This window comes from Aedes aegypti, unplaced genomic scaffold (assembly GCF_002204515.2).
Source record: "Aedes aegypti strain LVP_AGWG unplaced genomic scaffold, AaegL5.0 Primary Assembly AGWG_AaegL5_hic_scaff_1572_PBJ_arrow, whole genome shotgun sequence".
Lineage (NCBI taxonomy): Eukaryota > Metazoa > Arthropoda > Insecta > Diptera > Culicidae > Aedes > Aedes aegypti.
In genome coordinates this window covers 7,425-33,634 of record NW_018735022.1, presented here as the reverse complement: position 1 = coordinate 33,634, position 26,210 = coordinate 7,425, and the positions used below count along the sequence as shown (strand labels likewise).

The 26,210-nt window shown below is 37.8% G+C and overlaps 1 protein-coding gene, 1 long non-coding RNA gene and 1 other non-coding gene across 3 annotated transcripts; 2 read left to right on the top strand and 1 right to left on the bottom strand.

Moving 5' to 3' along the window:
- Positions 1-4,735: 4,735 nt before the first annotated feature.
- Positions 4,736-20,913, bottom strand: LOC110680554 (phosphatidylinositol 4-kinase type 2-alpha). The gene is made up of 4 exons (XM_021856346.1): positions 20,731-20,913; positions 11,928-12,058; positions 11,022-11,861; positions 4,736-5,889 (listed from the first exon to the last, which is right to left on the bottom strand). Exons 1-4 carry the CDS (start codon positions 20,896-20,898, stop codon positions 5,808-5,810), a joined length of 1,221 nt encoding a protein of 406 aa, XP_021712038.1. The 5' UTR covers positions 20,899-20,913; the 3' UTR covers positions 4,736-5,807.
- A 1,696-nt stretch (positions 20,914-22,609) lies between these two features.
- On the top strand, positions 22,610-22,681 carry Trnad-auc. The gene has a single exon. It is a non-coding gene; the product is annotated as a tRNA-Asp (tRNA).
- Positions 22,682-24,715: 2,034 nt separating this feature from the next.
- Positions 24,716-25,849, top strand: LOC110680555. Its single transcript, XR_002502915.1, has 2 exons — positions 24,716-25,269; positions 25,328-25,849. It is a non-coding gene; the product is annotated as an uncharacterized LOC110680555 (long non-coding RNA).
- Positions 25,850-26,210: the final 361 nt, after the last annotated feature.

Below are 26,210 nucleotides of genomic sequence, written 5' to 3'. Positions count from 1 at the left end.
ACTAGCTCAGATAAATTTGTTTCGAAATTATTCATTTGAACTCGATTTATTCGTGCTGTTCGGAATTTGAATCAAGATGTTCGGAATATGAGACAGAATGAATACAGTGTTCGGCATTTGAAACAAAATGTTGTTCCATACTTTTATGTAAAAACAATACTAAACAAGCTTAAATAAACATTTTTATAGGCACACTCAACAGCTAACAGTTAGGCTTCGCGAAGATTTTTTTTTTTCACAATTATCAGTTAATTTATGCTTATCAGATGCATTTGAAGTCACTGTTGACCTTAAGTGTTCGGAATATGAGTCAAAACGGTATTTATGAAGTCTAGTTCAAAAAATGGTTCCATTTCTAAATAGATTGAAAATTTAAATGTAAAAATCTTCTTGGAACATTAGAAACGATCTTTACCCTAAGAGAAATGATTTCATCACGATAATTCTTAGCATAAATAGATCTTCACGCAGAAGAATTTCTGTATGTTAAGATAACAATTCTGTCAATTAGTTTTACTTACGCACAAATAGTTGTTTCGAAATAAAATTAACTTATGCCAACACTAAATTAACGTCAAATCAAATACACACACTTCTTTGATTGAGCTATCCACTTGTACTTATAACAATTATAATTTTGATAATTATCACTATTCGGAAACATTCACCTCCCTAGACTTCAAGTCATGCTCACAAATCTACTTACATCTAACTTGCAAGGAATAGTGTAGGTGCTAAGATGACCACCTCTCACGCAGGAGACCACATATCAAGTTTGTCGACTCGCCCTTTGTTTTCATTTTTGCAATGTTATTTTTAGATCGATAAAGCAGCACCGAATCTTTTCAGATATGTTGATAAAGCAGAACAAAATGCTGAGTAAACATTGCAAAATATTGTAAACTCAAAAGAATTCACTTTGAGTCAACTAAAATATAGTTAAATTTTGACGTTTGACGTTTGTAAATTCAATCAAAAATATAGTTATCAACAACTATATGGTATAGTTATGCTTAACAATATACTGTCAATTCAACTATATTTTTAGTTATCTCCAAATTAACCTTAAAATATAGTTAAATTGACCGGAAAAATGATTACGAACACTATATTTTGTTCTCAGTGTTAGGGTTTGACGTTTTAAATTTTAATTTTCCATTTTTTAAAAGATCTTATCAATATTCAAATTTTTGAAAATCATTCTCAATGTTGAAAAATGTTGCAATTTATTGTTATATTTTAATTGTCACCTTGTCGAAAATATTTTCATTCAATGATATACATTTTCATGCTCACACTTATGTCATTTCACGGCATTTGGTCATTTGGTTCCGCTAACCTGGAACGTCTGTACTCCATGTTAGGAGCGGCTCACAACAGCGTCTGTTCCCCATGTCATGGGTGGCTGATCATCGTTCGAGTGCCAGAGAAGGACTCTAAGCTCAACTGTGCACTATGGCCTTCCATACATTTAAACTAGCGATTGGAAACTCGGTACGTGAAACTGTAAATCTCTCAACTTCATCTGAAGCATACTCTCGTAGCGCTGCAGGAGGTGTGCTGGACAGAAGCAATGGTGCGAACGTTCAGAGGTAATCATACCATCTACCAGAGCTGCAATAACACACGTGAACTGGGAATAGCTTTTATAGTGATGGGTGATATGCAAAGGCGCGTGATGGGGTGGTGGCCGATCAAAGAACGAATGTGCAAGTTAAGAATCAAAGGCCGATTCTTTAACTTCAGCATAACCAACGTGCATAGCCCACACTCCGGAAGCACTGATGACGACAAGGACGCATTTTACACACAGCTCGAATTAGAGTACGACCGCTGCCCCAGCCACGACGTCAAGATCATCATAGGAGATTTGAACGCTCAGGTTGGCCAGGAGCAGGAGTTCAGACCGACGATTGGAAAGTTCAGCGCCCACCGGCTGACGAACGAGAACGGCTTACGACTGATAGATTTTGCCACCTCCAAGAATATGGAGAGCTGGAGATCACCTCAGCAGACAAAATCGCAAATCGACACGTTTTGATCGATGGACGGCACTTCTCCGACATAACCGACGTCAGAACCTATCGTGGCGCTAACATTGACTCCGACCTCTACCTGGTGATGGTGAAACTGCGCCCAAAACTATCCGTCATCAACGATGTACGGTACCAACGCCCGCCTCGGTACAATCTAGCGCGACGCGTATACGCGCATCATCATGAGGCAGCGTTGCCGTATAAGGGCGAGCTCGATAGGGCCTCTCTTGAGGACTGCTGGAGGACAATCAAAGCAGCCATTAACGACGCTGCCGAAAGCGTTGTCGGATATGTGGAACGGAGCTCGAGAAACGATTGGGTCGACGAGGAGTGCCAGGAGGTTTTAGAGGAGAAGAATGCAGCGCGGGCTGCAATGCTGCAGCATGGTACGCGACAAAACGTGGAACGATACAGACTGAAGCGGAAACAGCAAACCCGCCTATTCCGGGACAAAAAGCGCCGCCTGGAAGAGGTGGAATGCCGAGAGATGGAGTTGCTGTACCGTTCTCAAGAAACGCGGATGCCTTATCTACAAAAAGGGCGACAAACTGGAGTGTGAAAATTATCGTGCAATCACTATCCTAAACGCCGCCTACAAAGTGCTATCCCAGATTCTCTTCTGTCGTCACCTATGGACCCATGCACGGGTTCACTTTTTGACGTTTGAGCGGTGCCATGTTATTTATGTGACCATGGAAACCAGTGAATTCGGCACCGCTCAAACGTCAAATTCGTGAATTCGTGCATTGGTCCATAGCAAACGAGTTCGTGGAAAGTTATCAAGCAGGTTTCATCGACGGCCGCTCGACAACGGACCAGATCTTTTCCGTGCGGCAAATCCTCCAGAAATGCCGTGAGTACCAGGTCCCTACGCACCATTTGTACATCGATTTCAAGGCGGCATACGACAGTATTGACCGTGCAGAGCTATGGAAGATCATGAACGAGAAAACCTTTCCCGGGAAGCTCACAAGATTGATTAGAGCAACGATGGACGGTGTGCAAAACTGCGTGAAGATTTCGGGCGAACAAACCAGTTCGTTCGAGTCTCGGCGGGGACTCAAAAAGGGCGACGGACTTTCGTGCCTGTTGTTCAATATTGCGTTTGAAGGTGTCATGCGGAGAGCCGGACTTAACAGTCGAGGCACGATTTTCACGAGATCCGGACAATTTGTTTGCTTCGCAGACGACATGGATATTATTGGGAGAATATTTGAAACGGTGGCAGATTTGTTCACCCGCTTTGAACGCAAAGCAACAAGAGCTGGGCTAATGGTGAATGCGTCGAAAACAAAGTACATGCTGGTTGGCGGAACTGAGCGCGACAGGGCCCGCCTAGGAAGCAGTGTTACGATAGACGGTGATACCTTCAAGGTGGTGGACGAGTTCGTCTACCTCGGATCCTTATTGACGGCTGACAACAATGTTAGTCGGGGAATACGAAGGCACATCGTCAGCGGAAGTCGTGCCTACTTTGGGCTTCAGAAGAAACTGCGGTCAAGAAAGATTCACCCCCGCACCAAATGCACGATGTTCAAAACGCTCACAAGATCGGTAATCCTCTACGGGCATGAAACGTGGACTATACTCGAGGAGGACTTGCAGGCTCTTGGTATTTTCGAACGCCTAGTGCTAAGGACGATCGTCGGCGACGTGCAGGAGAACGGTGTATGGCGGCGAAGAATGAACCACAAGATCGCACAACTCTACGGCGAACCCAGTATCCTGAAGGTGGCTTAAGCTGGAAGGATACGCACGTTGCCTGTTGCAAGAATGCCAGCAAAAAGCCCTGTAAAAATGGTGCCGTCCACGAATCTCAGTAATAAAAAGTAGAAACTGCAATGCTATTATTCTATATAGTATAGGGAAGATGTACCGGTATTCGCCATGTACCAGTTATTCGCCACCCTGGCTTATATACCGTTTTACGACATATATGGTTGACAATTGTGTAGTGTTCGCTGAATTGCTTTAAGATGATACGGAAACAGTATGCCGCAAAAAATTCTCAGAAAATAATAGAAAAAAATCATTTTCCTTAATTTTTTTGCTTCTTTGCACCTATTTTTCGCCATGGTGTTCCTGATTCGCCACCCTCCATAAGAAAATCAACGTAGTTGGCGAATTCAGGAACCGAAATTAAAATCGTGGCGAATACTGGTGCAAGTAGTCCAGTATTCGCCACCCCCATTTTTAATACAAAAACAAAGTTTCTGATAAGTTTTCATATTTTCCCTGCTGAGCATGGATTGAAAGCTTTCGTTTAATGTAACCCAAGGTTTTTTTGATTATTGTATAAACAATATTTTTCCTTAGGGTGGCCAAAACTGATACACCTCCCCTATAAAGATAGCGAAAGAACAGTTGACAAACTATGTTTGAATGGTGGAAGTTTCACTCCTTTTATTAGGATTGCGTGTCTAGGAATTGGGCACGACCGTAAATAATTACCTTGTGAACAGCGGAGAAAGTTGACACGCCAATTGCCTTAGTTGTTATTATTATTATCTTTATTAAAGAGACTTTCAGCTCAGATCGTGGCTGGTTCGTCTCTGGCGCCTTACTTGTAACAATTCAACAGTAGATAATAAATCGCAAATGCAAATTTAAATATAAACATTTGGGTTAATAATATTTTGTGAGTGTTTGACTCATTTCTCAAGGAATGTCATCGCAATTCGAAACACAAGCTGCTGGTATACTGTATTTGATGATTATTATTGATTCACTTGTCGGGTCTAGTGTAACTGATTGTAAAACATAATTGGCCTATTGAGGACTCTATGTTTCTGAGTGGTTTTGTGTACTGTGTACCTGTGTCTGTATAGATTTGATGTTTGAAGATGATGAAAACAAATCTCTTCACTGTTGATACGGATTGACTCATTTCAGTCTCACGACTGGTTCTTCTTCAATTTTCCATTCTGTGATACTTGGTGAGATAATTGCCTAGTTGTGTTCTACCTAGCTACTGAAATGTATCTACCCTACATCATTCTTTACTATTCTGAATCTGATTACGTGGGTTTTTGTTTTGTTTTTTACGAAATTTGTCGAAAATTTCAACATCTTTGGACCAACCGGTTCTGCGCTTTTTCCTCGCTATTTTTCGCTATTGTACATCATTTTCGTATGACGAATTTGTTTCAAATTTAGATTTATGTATTTACTGCTCTCTAGTAGTAATGTATTTTTTTATTAAATAAGACTAGTGATGTTTGATTTGACTCCTCGCTACTTTTCAAGTGTCACATTGAAATGTTTTACTCATGTTTCAACATTTTGAATTCAACATTTTGGAACTGTTTTTGGTACACCAATGATAAAACAAAAAGTCTTAAAATTTTCTGAAATTATCTTCTGCGTTTTTGACTTATATACATAAGATTGCAACTGGTAGACGTTAAGCAATAAATAACCCAGACTGTTGTTCGACAATAAATATACAAAAAAGAGAATTTCGCAAGACATTCTAATAATTCACCTTCAATAGTATAATTTTATACTATGCATAACTTTATTTTTCTCGTAATTTGAATGATAAATACATACAGTTTGTTTCACTATGCAATATATATAATTTATAACGTTTCCATTTCATTACCTCGATTACATACAAACGATAAGTGTTCCCAGAACATTGTTCCACCTAAAGAGCGCCGTTCGCCGCAAGTCACTTAACTTTTCATTTTGTTGTTAGATTCAAACCTAATTTCGGTGTTTTCAGTTGTTATTCGTTTAGTTATGACTCGTTAGTGGATTTTTTTTCCTCTAACACCAGGAGAAGAATGGGCTCTTGTTTTGGAAGCGCTGTTGGAATGAGAAAAATCGTCCTGATGGGTTCACTTTTGATCTGCAGTTGGGGAAGACAAAAAAATGTACATTTAATATATGAAAGTGGTTATCGATGATAATTATTCTGATGATGTAAAATCATTGCATAATCGGTGATATCTCTGAACGACGGTTGATCAAGATCATAATTAAACGTTTAGGGAATTGGTGGTAAAATGAATACAGAGCAGAATACAGAGAAAAAAAACTACCTTCAGTGAATTTTTATCACGCATGGACCTTTTTGGGCATCAAATATAGTGTTTATGTACGGAGGTCAATTAAACTGAAAAATGAAACTTTAGAAATTATTTTTTAATAGGCATTTAGATTTTTTTAATTTTAATTATTTTTTTAAATGTAGTAGATCAGGCTGTTCTTCATCACGCCAACGGCATCATGAAACGGCCTACTTTCCTGCACTGAATTATACAATATCTGTCATTACGCAATATCGTAATTGCCATTGCGCAACTGACTATTATGCAACGTTTTTTTTCAACTGTATTGAGTTTCGCAATGAATCATTAAATAATAGTTTTTATAAATTGCCAAATAATGATGAATGCATCCCGATATGATTTCTGATACTCTCAAGTGGTCATCTCTCTATTTAAAAAAAAATATATATATTGTACGTAACTCGTTGCAGAACTCGATTATTACAGAACTCGTCATAATTATCCAACTCGGCAAGCCTCGATCAATGTAGAACTCGTGCTGTAAAAATCATCATTCTGCAACTTGTTGCGTGAACTACTATCTTATCTGATTACATTAAAGTCACACCAAGAAAAATTCGTTTAAAAAACGTGAAAGAGATTTGAAATTATTTTAGAAGTCATTCCTGGACTAATTTTTGGAGCTAGAATTGAAATGAAATTGTTGAAGGAAACGCTGTAGCGTGCGTTTGAAATCTTACATTTCAAAAAAGAACCCATTTAGCTTAAATTCTATAAGCTACGGGTCTACGTTTGAGAGGAACTTCGTCATACATGGTATTTATAGTAACCGTCCTACATGAAAAGGAATTGCTCTGCTTCCGAAGTTGTTGTCGAATTACTCACGCGATAGTTGACAGATGGTGAAATCTTAGTGGGTTAACAGTTTTGCTGGTAAGGTCCTTATTGCGGATTCCTAGCAAGAAATTTGGCCAATTATGAATGAAAGATTTCTATTTAGATCTTTTGCAAAAGCTTGAATGTCCTGTCACGGTCGCCATATTATACAGCTGTGACCGTGATATAAAATGAAGTAAAGTAGTAATATATGCTAAATTAGTCTAGGGTTTCAAATCAAATTTTAGCATTCTAGTGCAACATGTGCGGAAGTCGCTTATTGCTTATGTCGTTTTCGATTATTCCCGACGGTGCACCGTGCGAGTGTAACAATTGACACCGGAAAATAGAACGGTTTCGGTGCAATATTTTGACAGCGTATGATGGTGTTAGTGAAGGCGTTGATCAAAACAAAATGTCATTTTTCAAACAGATAGATCAGCTGTTTCTGTTATCCATTATGTGCTGTAAGAATTTCGGAAACATTAGATTAGTTTGTGTTTTGGATAGTTTGTCAATAGTGTTTATCAGCACTGGCTGAAAACATTAATATGCCGTGGACGAAAATGAATGTTTGGTATATGAGAATAAATCATTTTTTCCTGGGAACTGATGTCATGATATTTCATAATTCAATAAAATATATTCAAAATTCAGCATTTTCATATTTCAATACTGTAAGGACTTGTTGGACTTCATCATCCACTCATATTTCCGCAATGTTTCTAGCTTACGATGAAAAAGGTGAATCAGTTTTTTTTTGTAATAAGAATGAATGAAATCAATGTCGATTTCTCGTCAATCGACTATTTTTGAAAAAATATAACCAGAGATTTTGGAATCCTAGTATAACATTTGGGAACATACAGATCCAGCCGCTGCTGTTTCTATTTTGTTGGCACCCTTAAGCAAATTTCGGAAAATTTGTCAGTATATTTTTTATTGTGGTATTTACTGGTATACATGTAATCCAAACATCGGATTGAAGAATTCCATTTTCTGACATAAGTCGTAAAAGCTCCTGCTTATAAAACATACTAACATAATAGTATCCCTTATAATTCTTATATAATCTGTGTTTATTGTAATTTTTGCAGCATTAATAAATGCCAAGAATATTTCTTTGAATAACTGAATAAAAAGACGAATAAAACGATTAAATTCTGCAATAAATACATTTCATCCGCGCAGTCGAAAATGAGCGCAAATAAAGAATCTTGCTTGTTCGTTACTGAAAACAAAGAAACCTTCCAAAACGTCCAAAATAACCAAAACAAGAACGCCACTGACAGCTAAGAACCATACATGTATTGGTAAAAATAGTGCATTACCTGCTACACCCAATTCGATCAGGGTGTAGGATTTTCTGCGCCGGTGGCGATCGAGTGTAAAAATGGTGTGCTACCTGCGGAATAAAAAAACGGTTTGGGTGCAACTTTTGCTACACCGGTGGGAAAACGGTGCAGGCGGTGCAAGTAAAGAAAAACGACATTAGTTTTATTTTCTTGTTTTGCAGGGCTAAGCAATTTGACACTACTGCATATTATGGAAGTTTAGGCGCAGTAAATCTATCATTTCTGAAGCTGGTAGAATTTGAGATGAATCGCGATATTATGCTCAGTTATTCTGATTGTATCTGATGTGGAACCAGACCATTTTCATATTAAACTCATCGGAATACCTTAATTCCTGCGAGCTGAATATTACATCGGATAAAATATAATAAACAACTTTCTATTGGGATTTCGCAGAGGAATTCTTCAAAATATTCATAGATTCTTGGATACATTTGTAACACTTAATTTACTCACTAAATTAGGATTCTCCAAAATGCGTAATTAAAGAAATTCCTGAATGAAATCCAAAAAACAGAGATATTCCTAGAAAAAATATGTTATATTTGGTGTAGAAAATACATAGAAAAACTTCAAAGATAGGAAACCAAAAAAAAAATCCTGAAATCTTTGTAAGAATTTCTCGATGAATTTCTTTGGGAGTCTCCAAAACAAGTTCTTATGTGCAATTCGTAGAAAACTCTCTGGTGAAATCTGGTGGATAAAATCTCTGAAGAAGAAGCTGAAATATTCCACCTAAAAACAAAATCAGAAGGAATCTCGGAAATTCAAAAATTTTATTGAGGTATTCTGGACGTATCCTGAGATAATCCCATGAGTAATTCTTGAAGGTTAAAAAAAAATACACAATCCCTGTCTAGAGCAATGTTGGTGTTTTTAGTACAGTTTCTGATCAAATTCATGACACATTGTTGGATGACTCATGTAGTACAGGCCTGCTTAACCTTTACGGATCGCGGGCCAAATCTCAGATGCGATTTTGTGTAGCGGACCAATTGATTTCACTGCATATAGTCATTTCAAAAATTTTGGTGAAAGCAAATGAATTTGATAAAAAATCTTTTGGAAGGATTGAAAATAGATATTCACTTATCAGATAAGTCTCGAGTCTTGTCGAAGATTTTTAGAGAATTTGCTTAGAATTTCGTCAGAATTCAGATTTTGAATTCCTTTATTAATACTGCCATAAACCCTGTAGGTATGTTGTGCATGATTCAATGATCCTAGAATTCTGTCAGAAATTTTCATACGATTCTATCAGAAACTCTTTTGAAATATTTGGAAATCCTACCCAGGGGTTTCTTAGACAAAAGTCCCGGATATTGTGAAAATTCTGCGCAGAACTCTTCAGAAATTGCCCTAAGGATTCCGTCAGAACCCCATCAAGACTTATTTCAACATCCTGTGCTAGAATCTGTAAAAGTTTTTTCTGTATGAAATTCTTTAAAGTTTATGTGCGAACCAGGATAATGCATCATATTCGGTTATGAATGGGATTACGTGGAATCCTACTACGGATTCTGTGACAATCTTGCCCAATATTTTGTGAGAGTCATGCCCAAGTTTTCTGTGAAATTTGTATGAGAATCCTGTATAAACTTGTATGAGCAATTGATCTGCCTTTAGATTTTCCTCCAATATACCTTACATGTTTTCTCAGGTATGAATTAAATGATCAGGAGTTTGTGAGAATCCACCATATTATTCAGTGAGATTGTATTGAGCCTTTAACCAGGTCCGTCTAACTCGGGTTCAGATTGGGTACTTCTAGTACTGCATTTGGTTTCTTTGGTACTGCAAAAGGTAAGGTACCTAGATGGGCTACATCGCGCCCGAAACCGGTCGACAGAAAGGTAAATTTTAAAACTTTTTGACGATAGTAAGAACTATAAGTGTTATGTCTTGTCTCGCGTCACGTTTCGTGAATGTCGTGTTGTTCTTACGTAAGCACAAATCACACAAATTGATACTGAACACTATTCCTGAAGAAACTTGAGCAAAAATTGTCGGAATAATCCTGTAGTATTTGCTGATGTAAAACCTTAAATGAAATATTTAGGAATCTATACAAATTTTACTTGAAAAATTACTCCAGAATTACAGGAGCAATCGTGGGATTTATTAAGTTCATCATTGAAAAAGAGTTCCTAAGAGATTTCCGGGAATAATCCCTTGAGGAGTTTTGGAGCAATTCTTGACAAAAACCATAGATGCATTCACGAAGGAATTGGCTGATAAAATAACAAAAAAAAAAAAACGACGTAGGAACTCCTTGAGGGGTTCTTGGAAAAACCTTTAACCAATTTCCTGAAAAATCCTGGATTTTTCATGGAAGAACACTTATAGGAATCTTTGGAAGATATGCCAAAGTAACTAATTGGAAAATCGGTGGAATACAGAAATTGGTGGAACAATCTCTAAAGGAAATCCATGAATAGCATTTTGCATTTTTTTTTTTGAGTAATCCCAGAGGAAATTCGTGGTTGGGGTTTTCGAATCAGAATTCACTGCGAGGAGAAGGAAAATAGTGGACTCAAGAGACCATTTTGATTGAAAAAGACAGTTTAGAGAAGTTCCATTAAAAACAGAGGTGTTTTAGAGACTAGCATTCAAATAGAAGCCAAGACTTTGCAAAGAAACCTGCAACCAGCTCTGGAAATTATGCTTCAGTTGTGTCGAGTTATGACCCCTTTCGTCAAAACAATAGGCAATACAAAAAACATCCGCAACGTACTTACCGTTCAACAATGACAGCCGGCATCTGGACCAGCTGTACCGGACTTTTGCCGTCCTTGAGGGCCTGCGTCAGATTCAGGATCTGGCCGCGCATCACAGACATTTGCCGCTCGAACAGGCTCCGATCGAAGCCCTTGTCCTGGCGGAACAGCTCGAACAGCTCGTTGCACAATTCCTCCACGAAGTTCTGATCGGACAGCAGGGGCAAAATGAGATCCTTGATGTCCTGACTGAATGGTATCTTGGCCTGCGGCAGCCAAGCCCAGTGGTAGGGATAGGCTCGCCACGAGTCCGGATGCTTGAAGGGAAACGCCAGCCCATTATCGATGGCGGCAATCCTAATTTCCGGCAGCTGAACCAAATTCCAGTCGGTGTTCTCGGTCATCTCTAACCGACTGCTACTTCGAGGCATTCCATTTGGCGTACCGCCGTTAACTTGCGCCACTATCGATGGTTGTTCGTATTTGATGAGCCAGTTGTCGTTGCCACGATCTGTGTTCCGTATGATGTAGTCCAACACCACTAACCGTTCGAACTGGAGCTGAAACTTTTGCGATAATCGAGTAGGAAGTGGTTCCTGCTCGAACCGTCGCAGCCAATAGTCGGCATCTTTGTAACCGTCGACGAACAACTGAAATGAGCCCGTCTTCGGCGGAAGGCTCATCCGATTGAAACGGGCTGCCGGTATTCGCTCCTTGATGGTTTTCTTTATCCGGGCTTTTTGGCGATCGATACGCGGGTAGTTGAACGTCTCCGAAACCAGTCGGACAACGCGGGTTTTTGGTACTATGTTTAGATTTAGCTTCTGATCCACTAGACTGGCGCCGGCTTCCGAGAGATAGCTAAAAAAGAAAACGATTTCGGTTATCTAATTATGTCCCGCGTAATTAGACGAGCGACATCCTTACCCTTGATTGGGAATGAGACATGCTCGCCCGAAGCAGCATGGACAGCACAGTTTGTGCATCCATTTGGTCCACTTTGGATTGAGCCTTCCGTAGGGTTCTTCATCCTTCGGTTTGAACACCGCTACTACTTTCTGTAATTGAAGGGGAAATTTACAGTTTACCTCTTATCTGATGGCTAAATTATTCATCATTTGAGCATTTCACAATGGATGCGTGTATGGGCGTTTCCAGGTTTTCATCAGAGGGGCTTTGTGTGACTTTTATTGGTTAGTTTTTTTTTTTATTAACTTTTGCATAAAACGTAACACTATGAAGGATGTATACCTTCCTCATTGTATTACTATTACATTAAGTAAAGTGGTTTGCAAAATGCGATTTAATTCAAATTATCGACTAGGCAACGGGTTTGAATGGATCGGAAAATGTGTGCAAATTTGAGCGAAGGCGCAAGTAGCCCGAACGACCTAAGGCCATCGATTTCTAAGGCTGGCAGCCACTAAGTTTCTTAAAAACAGGAACTTTAGAATGTTCATGTCTGAAAAAAAAAACAAACAGAAACCAAAAAAAAAAAAGAATAGGAACTAAGTTGATTTTTGGCAATAATAAAAATTTAAATTTTTACGGCACTTTTAAAAACATTATTTTTTTTATTTTTTTTTCGGAGCGTATTTTATTTTCCGTGTAACTAACCGAAAAACAGGTTTGAAATTATATTAATACCACCAGGCTCTTCTTTTGTGATAGGTTGATCGTACAAAAATATAAAAGGTACGATTTTTTATATTACACGTTAAATGAACCCCAGGCATTTGTAGGTTATATAAGAATGCAATTTTTCAAACAATTTCTAAAAATACAAAAAAGTTTCAAAAGTCATAAAAAACTTTTCTAATTTGCCTGTTATGAGTCAAAATATAGGCCAAAAATAAAAACATTTTGATTTCCAAGCTACGAAAAAATATACAAAATTTGTATTAGAGGGTTAAACAATTATTTGATTCTTAAGTACGAAGAATCCATTTATCAAATATCTAAGTAGTTTTTCCTTGATAATTGGATGTGTTATACAGTAGACATTCGTGCATCGCTATTTCTTTTATTGCAGTGCTTTCCATTGCAAATATTTAACATTAGCAAAAGAAAGCAATAAAATGCTAATTTTAATTCAAACACAACTGTAAAATGCAATTGAACGCACTTTAGTGTCACTTTTGCATAACATATGGTTCGTAATAAACGAATAGTAGTATTTCTTCATACTGTAAAAATGTTACAATGAGAGAATGATCACTCTGCCGTTACAGTTAGTAACAGTTAGTAATTATGTCCACCTCTTATACCCAAGTAACATTTATTATTTATATTTCAATACCAGTTTATCATGTTGGAGTACGCTTGAGAGCGTTTTTACAACTCATATTCAGCAAAAATGTGTTTTGGGTACTTGAGCCTCCACTACTTTTTTTGAAAATTTTATTACCAGAATATAGCTGAATAGCAAAAGCATATAAAAACTAAAAACTAAAGATTTTCGTCGAGTGCGTCTCCTGATTAACAAAGATAGTGAGGTTGCAAAGTTCAAAAAAGAAATAATATCCAATCAAATCATATATGATTCATTTCTTAGACCAATCTACTGGTACATTACAACCATTGATACAGACACTCTATAGAAAAAATATTCTGTCGAATAAGTAAGATACCTTGGAAAACATCGGAAGGGATCGAAAAAAATGTGTGCGAAAAAAATATTCAAAAAAAGGAATGAAAAACTGCCGGAGTAATCCCTGGATGAAATGCTGAAGAGAAGTTTCTGAAGGCACTTCATGAGGAATTCATGTCCGAATTTACTGAGTAATTCCTGGAAGGGTTTTCTAATAGATTTCTGAAATATCTTCTTTCTGGCGTTACGTCCCAACTGGGACAAAGCCTGCTTCTCAGATTAGTGTTCTTATGAGCACTTCCACAGTTGTTAACTGAGAGCTTTCTTTGCCGATTGACCATTTTTGCATATGTATATCGTGTGGCAGGTACGAAGATACTCTATGCCCTGGGAATCGAGAAAATTTCCTTTACGAAAAGATCCTCGACTAGCGGGATTCGAACCCACGACCCTCAGCATGGTCATGCTGAATAGCTGCGCGTTTACCGCTACGGCTATCTGGGCCCCTATTCAGCCCCTATTTCTGAAGTATATATATTGTATAAGTTCACAAAGGAAATCTGAGAAATTTAAACGGATTTTTATTGGTCATGATTATTAGAAGAAATAAACCATAAAAATTTGCTTCAAATTTGGTGTTTCTAGTTATGTGTAACCTCAGAGAGGAGTTTTGAATGAAAAGATCGTCGAAATTTTGAGTTACGCCCTTTTTCAAACGTATTAATGATTACTATCATTAATTTTAAATAGATTAATTAGGCATTCTAATACCGGTTAGCATGTTCAAATGTTTTCAACGACACATTGCACTTACATGCCGTCAGTCTTTCACAATTGACTGATTGTTCATAGGCTCAAGCGATATAAGGCATTTTTTTCTGATAATAACAGTCAAGGGAGCACCGTGGTGCATAAATTCTTGAAGAAATCCGTATGAAAAAGATTGAATAATTTATACAATTGGCATAAGAGTCCTAATCTGGAAAGTAAATCCGCTGGAGAAAGTTCGAAAGGAATGTATTCCAGAATCCAGAAGAACTCGGTGAAGTAATCCCTGGAAGAATTCCTGAAGTTTTGCCTCGAGGGATTTTAGAAGATATTTCAGAAGAACCGGGAAAACCAGCACCTCTAGATTTTTTTTACCAGGATGCACTGCCAGCATAAAAAAAATGCATTAAAGTAGTGACCAAGTTTTTAGAAAGAGACCAGCCATCAGCCGCCGAGAGTCTCCGATAGAATTTCCTCCAGCGTCTTCTTCTTTCTGGCGTTAGATCCCAACTGGGACATAACCTGGTTCTCAGATTAATGTTCTTATGAGAACTTCCACAGTTAATAACTGAGAGCTTTCTTTGCCGATTGACCATTTTTGCATGTGTATATCGTGTGGCAGGTACAGATACTTGTATGCCCTGGGAATCGAGAAAATTTTCTTTACGAAAAGATCCTCGACCAGTGGGATTCGATCCCACGACCCTCAGCATGGCCATGCTGAATAGCTGCGCGTTTACCGCTACGGCTATCTGGCCCCCCCCCTCCAGCGTAACTTCCTGTAATTCTTTAGGTTTTAATGTCGAGTTTCCTGTGGGAATTTTGACCAGGAATTCTTTGAGCCATCTTCCAGTAGCTTGAGACTTTGCTAAGAATAAAATTCCTTTAGGGCCCATTCACAAATTTCATAACGCTGAAGGGGGTGGGTAGGTGGGGGAGAAATTACTTCAAGGGTATTTCTAGAAACTTTCTCCAGGATTTCTTCAGAATTTTCCAAGAATTGCACAAAGCATTCGTTTTGGAATTCCATCAATTAGTCCTCCAGGATTTTTTCAACAGATACTTGAAGGTATTTCTTCTTGAATTGCTTCAGGAATTACAACCGGAATTACTTTTAATATTATGTCCAGGATTAAGTCAGTTTTTTACTTTTTAGTTTTTTTTAATGATATCTTTCAAAATTCATCCAACACTTGTGCTGTAATATTCTGTGTATTTCTTCTGACATTACTCCTGATATTTTTTTTTTGAGATACTGCCTTGAACCATTTAATAAATTCTTTATCAGATCCTTTTGTGGAATAATTTTACAAGAGATTTTAAATTATTAAATGCGACCCAAGTTTTACCCATACGTCCATGCTTTTGGAAAACTTCAATAGCGTATTGAGGGTTTCTTATTATTTTTCAGAATTTATAATGGCAGTTAAATAAAACTACTTCAAAGATTCATTCAATCATTTCGCCAAGAATTTCTAGCATTTTTTTTTCAAAACAGAAAAAAATAATTTCATCAGAAGCTCCTCTTGTAATTATTATTTTTCTACATGTATTCTTATGATTTCTACATGTATTTTAACAATTTCTCAAAAAAAAAGGCTCTAAAGAAAAACCTCTGGTGGAATTCAGTTCCTGTTCCTCTAGGCATTCTGTAATATCTCGAATAATTCCTGGAAAAATTCGAAAGGATACATCTGAAAAACTATTTAAGGAACATTCCAAGAGAAATTTTTATTCTACTTTCTATAGAGAGTGCCTGAATAAATCCTTGGATAAATTTCTAGGTAAAAACCCAAAAATAATCTAATGAAAGTCATGGAAGAATTCTTGAAGTAATTATTTCAGGAATTCAAGAAGGAATATTTGGAAATCAGGCATGGAATGGTGCCTAGTGGAATTCCAGGAATACTTCAACAATCTTCGATTAAGTTTAGATAAAATTTTTGAACGTATTTCCGGAATTGTCATGCAAAATACTCAGCAAAAATCGAGACTTGTTCTGAAAGGAATTATTGTAAGATTATTATTAGCTTATAATTTGTGTTATGCCCTAGGCTTATGGAGTAATATTTAAAAAAAAAAATCAATGTAAAACTTTCCTATGAAATAGCCCTGAAAGTATCCCAGAAGCTAGATTAGTAGCATTTCTGAAGGAATAATTGAGAGATGTTTTGAGTTATACAGAATATGTAAAAAAGTGCTTGGAGGTGCCACTAATGAAAGTTTTAGGCGAATACTCGGAGGAAGCTTTAGAAATCTTATGGTGTTGTCTAGAAATATTTGAAAAGATTTCAAAAGTGATTTAGTTAGCTTTAAAGTGAAAGCTCTATCTGTTTGTAAGGAAATTATAAATTAATTTTGGAGGATTCTTTAGATTATTTTTTTTATTTTATTTTATTGATGTACAAGGGGGTCAGGGCCCAAGTCTCCAGCATAAGTTTGAAAACTCACACCGTCCATAATACACCGGGGGGTTTTGGAGTTTGGGAAGTAGGCAACGCAACATCTTTGACCAGAAGGTTCTTTAACTTTTGCTTCTACTCTTGACTTCCAATACACGTATGAATGATGCAAGGTCAAAAGAACATGAATCAGTCATACATAGAGCGGTAGTGAAGTGTTTTGCCTAAGGATATGGGAAAGGAGGGATTTTGGGTGGTGTTTTGTAAATAGCTCTGTGGAATAAGTTTGTTATTAGTTAAAAATTTAGTTAATCTGATTGATCTTGCAATCAGTAATAAGAATATTTACAAAAACATGATACTTAACTTTTCTCGGCCAATACGCTGCCATGTTTTTCCTCTCCAATGGATTTTTCCTCGTTGTAATGGCGGGTTAGATATGAAAACAAGGATAAAGAGAGAAGAAATGTTAATGATTGTTACATGCTTTATTGCTGTATTGGTCTACAATGAAATCATAGAAAATTCGCTCTTTGGATTCCCATGATAACAATCCACATGCAGCTTACGAGAAACTCCATGGCAATGATCACTGTACGCCATGTGCGGCATTCAGGACATCTCAACAATACTGAAGACGAACAACAAAAAATGAATCCAGAAGAGCGAAAACCTCAATGTTTCAATGTAGGACAATTCAGCTTTAATGCATGTGAGAAGTTCTTGGTGATATTCTCACAACGGCCATTCAGAAAGGTTCGACGGATGTAGATAAAAGATCATTATGATAAAATTAACGCGACGACATGTTAGTGAACTCGATTATTGTATTGGCAACTGTTAATTTCGATAGTTAAACTTAGGGTCGGTTATTGTATATAACTTTTAAGATAGGCAGGAGTAAAGCACGAACGCGAAGTAATGACCTTCCATCCCATCTTCAAGTGCTCCCCACAAGCACAACACTTCATTCTGGCACTTTAGAACGTCCATGTTGTAACTTGTTCACACAAGAAATCTGCCTCGACCGAGTTGGCAGAACGCGCCCATACCCCTTTCTGAACCAAAGGACAGGGGATTCTTTAGATTATTTTTAACTGTTTTTTTTTAATAACAAAGAAATAATTGAAGATGTTATGGAATATTCCGCCAGGTATTTCCAGTACGGATATTTTGGATTTTACTCCAACATTTTTGTTTATGCTTTCTCTTAGATTTGAACTAGAGTTATCTAAGAATATTTTCGGGGCTTCATTCGAAGATTTTCTTTCCATATTCTTACAGGAAATTCCCAAGGCAGTCTTTTAGAAATTAATTTAGCAATTCTTCAAGATTTTTTTTAATAAATTGTGAGTAAACTTCCAGAAGAATAAAAACAAATGAAATACATATCTAAAGAAAATGCGAATCAACCCCTGCAGTAAAGAACTCGTACAAGGATCTCTGATGCAACTTCGGACCCTTTAGAAAGTCTTGGATTATTTTGATAAATTTCTGACTCAATTATTGGAAAAACTACCAAACGATACCTTCAGCTCCAAGTAATAGCTTCACCATTTATTTGAAAATCTATCTTTGGGAGCAATGGAGACATCAATGGAATAACTTCTTGATATTTTTTAGATGAAATCATGAGAAAATCTCCAAGATAGTTAACAGTATCTGTTGAAATTACAGGAGGTATCAGCGTTGAAATCCCTAGGTGCGTCCCTCATGTATTTCTGAAGAAATTTCTGTAAAAATCACTGAAAGCGTATCTTCGAGGAGGATGAGTGAAGGATTTGTACAATAAATAAATTTTTGAACTCTTTTGCAAATTCTATCTTGATTTTGTGGGCTTTGTGGCCATGTGGAAGTGTCGCCAGGCAGTTGAGCGATTCGTGTTATGGGGTGTGGGTTCGATTCCCGCATCAGCTTTTGTAACTTTTCTTTAGGAGCATGCTTGTCCGTTGTCTAATGTTAGTTACACTCTGTGCAGCTGAATGGTTGAAGACGGTATCCGTGTCTTTTTGTTTAGTAATGAAATTATTTCGAAGATCTCTCATATAAATTCTTTTAATAGTTCCTGCAAAACGTTGTTGCAACAAAACATGAAACAATCGTATAAAAACTCCATTAGACAAAATAAAAACTTGATAATTGTTCAAAGACCTGGAGGAGTGTTCTTATACAATCTAACAATTGCATACCATACCCAACTCAGGTTGATTACGGGCCTCTTTTTAAAGGGAGTGCTTCCGATTGATTCAGTCGCTTAATTTTAATCGAGTAATTCACACTAATAACTTATGCTGTCGAAAGTTGTATTGTTTTGGACTTGTTCATTGTAATGGTAGATAGTTTTGCTTGAAATTTTAGATGCCTTTGAGGTTATTTGGTTTAGCAAATAGGGGTTATTCAAAAATGACGTCCATCATTTGGAGGCGGAGAGGTGTGGGTTTTGTGAAAGTGTGATAGTGCATGTATTAGGTATTGAAAAAAGCATGACAGACAAGGTGGTTCTAGAAACCCCGAAAAACGATTGAGGTCATATTTGACTATAAAAGAGACATCAGATACCTTTCATTAAAAATGGATGTGCTTATTCTGCGCGGCGTGTGAGTCGAGAGGATCTCTCACCTCGAGTGACGTGAGACGACTAATGTTAATCAAGTGGAAGCGAGTCGACAATTGCCAACTCTTTCGACTCGTCTCACCTCACGCGACGCGCAGGATAAGCACAAGAGACTTGTATAGAAATAGACACCAAGATCTATTAAGGGAATCAGGGGTAATATGCACCCTTGATTCAACATAACATTTTACGAAACAAACTCCAAGAAAAGTGTCTCAGTTATTCTAGACTATTTATTGAAACCCCGAAAAATCGGTTTGCCTCAGTGGTGCATATTACCCCGGATACCCTTGCTAGGCTTGCGAAATTCTTGGGGAAAATCCTGGAAAAATCGTGAGAAAAATATTTGGTAGAATATTGAAAGAAATCTTCTGAAAGATTCTTCGAATTCAGCATCTGTCCGTCCTAAATGAATTTATTATGAGTTAACTAGTAGTTCTATTGGTACAATCTCCGCTAGAGATATGGTGAATTTCGTAATAACAATAATTCGCAATTCTTGATGATGTTTGGCAAAGGCCTTCCGCTGCCCCTTCTGGCTACGCCCATGGACGCGTGAGTTGCTGTGTGATTAATACCAATGTCTTCTCCATAGATCCTCGATAGAGCAGACACCCCTTTTGCATTTAGCTCGCCAAATTAAGCATCCACCCAGCCCACAAACCACAGCTGTGCCAAACCCAGCGGAGGTGAATCCATTTCCGCTCATCAATTTCCATTGGTTTTAGCACGGTTTTCTTCCTTTTCCTTGCACAAAATCTTCCGACAAAGTTTGATGAACGTAAGTGATGGAGGAGACGCACCAGACGACGACGATGAGATAAAATGTACGACGAAACGGCGAGCAATTACGCGTATTTTTTTGGAAACATGATGAAAAAGCGGAAATGGATGTCCCTGAATTCCGGAAGGAAAGCTACAACCCGGCGGTGGGTAACGCATTTAATGGATAAACGCTTAATTTAACGAGCTAAATGGAAATCACTTTGGCGTTTGATGTGCGCTCACTTTTGCAGGAATGGGTTCGGTCAAAGCTGAGGACTCGATTTTCCCGTTGAATGGAGCACTTATGAGTTATATTTGATATGATTTTCCAGCGCAAATCTCGCATAACTTCTGATCTCGCCCTAAAAGCCATTGGTAACCATGTGTGTAGCTCGTTGTTTCTGAGCATTTGAATGGATTTTCATGCTATTTAACAACGCTATGGGGAAGAAAAGATCGTTATCTATCTGCCCGTGTTGTTGGTTTGGATGCTTATTCTTTCTTTTGCTCAGAAACAACGAGCTACACACGTGGCTACCAATGGCTTTTAGGGCGTTATCTCAGAGTTTGCGAGAAATGATATACACTTACCTTGGCAGGGTTTTTCACGAAGTATGATCCACTGCTTCCCTGATAGATGCGTTCCGGGTAGATCCCGCCATCGATGGCGATTTCGGCCGAATACACCAGATCACTGAAGTGGGGGTCATCTGCAAAAAGGAAGAAGAGATCGAAAACGTTAGCTGAAAAGCTATACATTTCTCTACAATCAAACCCCATGAAGAGTGGAGCATGCTTTTTGCTAGTTTCTCAAATTTTAGGGTATCAAAATGGGCCGCCGACGTGAATGTGGCAGCCACCACCTGTTTCAGGTTTCCCGAAGGAGGGAAAGAGAGCGATTTTCTGATGACCTCACCGTGCAATGGGCAATTGTGGATCAGTTTTAAACGCAACATCAATTTCTCTCGCTTCCCCTCATTGGTCTGCATTCTGACGTGGCAGGCGCCATTGTTGACGAAAAATAGAACATCACCAGCACTTATACACTGAGGGTGCCTGTTAGTCCCAAGCAGTCATTTGGTTGGTTCCTTGTGTAAGGGCAGCTGTTCTGGCGAAAATAGAGTAGCAACCACGGGCGGCCAATCAAGCTCAAGCTCAAGCTACGGGACGAGTTCAACGAGAACCTGGACAAAGCCTTTGAAAACTACCCAAAACAACATGTCTACAATATTCATCGACGATTTAAACGAACAAGAAAACTTCTTACGGCTTCATTGGCTCAACCTCGTCACCAATTAGGGCAATACGTGGTAACTGTTGAGCAATATATTAGCAAATTTTTTGAAAACAAATTTGAAATTCATACATTTCACGTTCATTATTTCAAATACCTTTTTTCACAAACAAAGTTGAACCAAACTTACTTTCGTTATCAGTGATGACGAAACTGTGTCGGTAAAAGTACAAACATGCTAGTGCTCTACCCGAGTGGGTAAGGCGTGTTCTACACGCCATAAATTTCCCATAATGCATTTTACCATTTAGACCTTTGGCTTCGAACTGCAGTCGACCGCTGTTTTAGTTCGTAATCTGGGAATTTTCGGTTCACTAAGTCGACGCCAATTGGTGGCAAGTGAACCGTAAGCGAAACTAAATTCATATCAGCAAATAATAGCAAAGAACCTTTCTTTGCAGTGGGACGAACGCACGGAGTATGGGTGTACGGAAAGCGAATTTAAAAAATAGTGCAGGCACAATCGGTGCCGAAAATTTATGGCAATTAAAAGCCACCAACCGGAAAAATGAGGCGTGTGTTGTGTGGATGAGAACAGTCTACCTAGCGCTAGCAGTGTATGGTGATAACCTAGTTTGGCTACCACTTGTGTCAGTTTGAAAACGATCCGATATTTAAAGCTATTTAAATTGTGATCAGAGTTTCTAATTTTCCCTGGATTTGACTTCGCGGGAAACGGAAAATAAAGTTACTATTTCACGAATAATCCCGGGATCCCGAAAAATTCTCAAAAACGTGAAAATAAATATTGACACATATATTGGGCTGTTCGGTAATCCAAACTGCATGGGTTTTAAGGCCGCACGGGACGGTATAATAATCACCCAATCCCTTTGAAGAAGCAAATCTCAAGTACCACTCAATCTATCGATGCGTATCACTATAATTCTATATATGTAGAGCACAACCCAATAAATTTTCAGTTTAATTGGTTCACTAAAACTCGAGATTTGCTTCTGCCAAGTTTTGATGATAATTGTTAGAGTGAGACAAAAGATAGGGAAAATAACACGGTCTCTCGTGTCACCTTAAAATCATTAACTCATTACGCGTGGTAAAGATGGACAAATAATGGGTGAAATTATGAAAAATCCACGTGCTTGGCTGGGATTCGAGACAGGACTCTTGTATGCAGAACGAGCGCATTACCAGCTAAGCAACCGAGTTATTGAGTCTGGCTCGGTAGCTTAGTTGGTAAAGCGCTTGTCTATCATATAAGAGTCCTGGGTTCGAATCCCAGCCGAGCATGTGGATTTTTTTTGTTTCTCAAACAAATTATGTTGGCTATGACAGTAGAGTGACGCAAATTTTGAAATTCAGGCTACCCTATGCTTACACGATTTATATTGTACTAAATAGCATCCTCCCAGAGTTTGAAATGATTCGGAAGAAATTTGACTGTGCACAGGCCATTTAAAGTTTATATGGAGATTACTATGGAAAACTCTAACCCAGTGCTTCCCAAACTTTTTCAACTTTCGCCCCCTTGAGGCCTATATTTATCTAGAATCGCCCCCTCGATATGTGATTCAAATTTTTTAATTATGCGTTGTACGCCAAAAATGTCCTAGACTCGCATAGAATTATAATACAATATATATTGTGTACATTTAAAAACATTTTCTTAAATATCGATAACTTACAGTTATTAGGATTGATTTAGTGGATTGTTATTTATAACTAGTGGTCCCAGCAAACTTCGTCTTGCCATCAGTAGGCTGTTGGAAAATGGCATACAATCTCCCGTACAAAATGACAGATTAATTTTCTCGGTTTTTTTTTTTCAATTTTTTCAATATTCAATATGATTTGATAATTGTGATTTCGTACTATTTTTTCATTACCTGCTTCATATCTGCTATTTCTAAAATTACTGCAATAATTTTCATAAATTGTGAATAATAAATGTTTGATGTTTCTGCTAAGGGGTCGTCCATTAATAAGGTAAGGGTTTATGGGGGGAGGGGGGATTTGAGATTTCTTACACGCCATACAAATTATTTTTAATTTTCATACAAAAATCTTACTATGGGGAGAGGGGGGTCTAAAAACCAACAAAATTGTCTTACGTAATTAATAAATCGCCCCTAATGTTTTATTTATCCAATCCAAAAACCCTGATAAAATGTATCAAATATTTTTCAACTCGTTTTTTCAATACAATATATAAAAAGGGTATTTATTTTCCAACACAAGAAAATTTCAGTTTTTTTTTTCGGACGTTCAAATTTGACGTATCTCTGATAATTCTTTAAATCTATTTTTAAATAGAGTGTTTTTCGTCTTCCGCATCAAGCGGTTTTATCGTTGTAACCCGATTTTTGATCGCTATATTTTTCAAGATTTGTTTCTCAAATGATTTGTACCGTAAAAATTGATAAGAATGAGTGCAACCGAAACATCAAAATGGATACAGCAGTTTTTTTCTCCGTTAAAAGCTGGATGCCATTACAAGAAATATTACCTTCTTATCCTCAAAATTCCCATACATTCAAAATCCTTATATAAAATATTGGGCATTTTGCAAAAAAATTGATCTGTGACTAATCATTCCGATCTCGGGCAAATCTCAAATACCGACCATTCTTGAATCTCACATGATATCAAAAAAAACCTTAATACTTAGCACACATATTTTGAGTTTGACAATCATCAAGTGTTATATATCATAATTTCAAAATGACCATGATTAGTGATATAACGCTCTAAGGGTAAATAGTCCTAGAATTAGTTAACTTTAGAATAAATTAACCTTCAGATGTGTGTTCTCCAAAGGTTATGAGTAATTATTTCCAAATGGTCTCGTGTTAGTTTTTTCGCCCCCTTTCTGGATTTTTCGCCCCCCAATTTATGTTTTACAAATTTTCGCCCCCTTGAGCCTGAAAATCGCCCCCAGGGGGGCGAATTCGCCCACTTTGGGAATTACCGCTCTGACCTTTTGTGTCCAGGCCTCTATCTCTTTGCTATAATATTTTATGGAAAAGTGAACAAACTCTTCTCATGTGAAATCCTTTCAGCTACAACTTTGGCGAAGACCACATTTTGATTGGACGTCAAGATAAATTGCTATTCATAATCATAAACTGGGTTTGCATTCTCCATGCTTAGTCAACTGCTCGGCAGGCAACAGTGGTGCTCCTAGCGGGTAGAATAGATCAAAGTAGCCTGGATTACTACACGGGAAAAAATCTGATCCCCAAATCATGATTTACAAATCATGAAATTCATAAATTGGTTAGGTCATAATATCAGGATCACAAATCATGGTTCCTGGAGTCATAATTGTGAATTTCCGCGTAAATGAGGAATCAATCAGTCGGCCGGTGGTGAATTATTCCCGAAAAAGAGCGCGTCTTACCTCGTTGTCGCTACGAAAGAAAAGTGACGAAAGAATGATGCCTTGCTTGGTCCTGCCCGGATATGAGTTATCATCGTGCGAGGTCGACATAACCATGTCGACTTTGGTAACGCAACTTTCTGACTGAATCTAGGGTAACAGTGTTACACTGTTACACTGAGTAATGCAGTTAGCTTATACCACACATCTTCCCCCTTCCCAGAAAAAACAGATATAAAAATCTTTGATCACTAAGAACACTTTTATATGCGCAAGTTTTGGTCATCGCACCTTTTCATATGTAAGGCGAGATTTATCAAGCATCAAGTATCAAGTAATTTTAGTCATGAGGGAGCACAAATCCATGCTCAGCAGCAGGGGTAGGTTTATGACATTTGGTATTTGTTTTTGTTTCATCCTCAACGATGTAAACAGTTGAAGGAGGAAAAACTGCTGCTAAGTTACGCTGCATATTCTCAAGTTTTTTTATTGATTCAATGTGAGTTTCATCATTTTAATATTATCAATAAAACCAATAGCTTCATTTCTCATTCTAGCACTTAATTTCTCATCTTGAAGATCCGCTTACCATCCGGAAAACTATGCATATGAAGGGAGCTGTTTTGCTGTCGGATGTAAACAACCTGATGCAAGTGTTGCGAGGTCATTGAACTTAAATTTCACATCTGCAGTGGAGATTGTCTGTGACCGACTACTAAAAGAGAGGATGCTGTTCACTCATTGCAAGGAATCTACTGTAGTTCGAGCTCAATCAAATGCTCATTCTCTGAATTGATCCGAAGGATAAAGGATATGTTATGATCTGAGCTGAAGGCGCTGTTGAATGAAAAACTGCAGGATGGACTTCGTGAAAAAGTGCATTTCATTGCGGACAAGCTGGAGTTTCTGGTTTCTGGAGTTTCGGATCATGGTATGCCTTTCACTACATACACTATATTACAAAGAAAGATCAAATTGCTTAAGGCTTACATACTTTATTAATTACTCTTCTGTTATTTTCGACGCGATGGGACTTGAATTCACCTTTTAATAAAGTGTGGCATGTGATCATTCATTTAGAATATGTTTTTCATTCAATTCAATGTTAAGGTTCGTCCTGTGCTGCAGATCGAATGTAGTCTTTCAAATGGGCCGGAGGTTTCCTTTCACGAGTAGTTCGTTCAGTCACTGTTGTTGAATCCGAAGTATTGTTATCATTTCCTAGCAATTGCGACCTTCGCCAATTGGAAACTTTCTTAGCTTGAGTTATGTGGCGTTTGAATACGTGACCTTCGCCATCGCTTAAGGTAAGGGTTCCATTTTTCTCTTCCATCACTGTATATTTGATGGAAGAGAAACGTGATTCTCCTTTTCCCCGCGTTTGGCGCTCAATTATAACCCTATCACCAGGCTTGACTCGGCTTTGTCTTGCACTTCGAC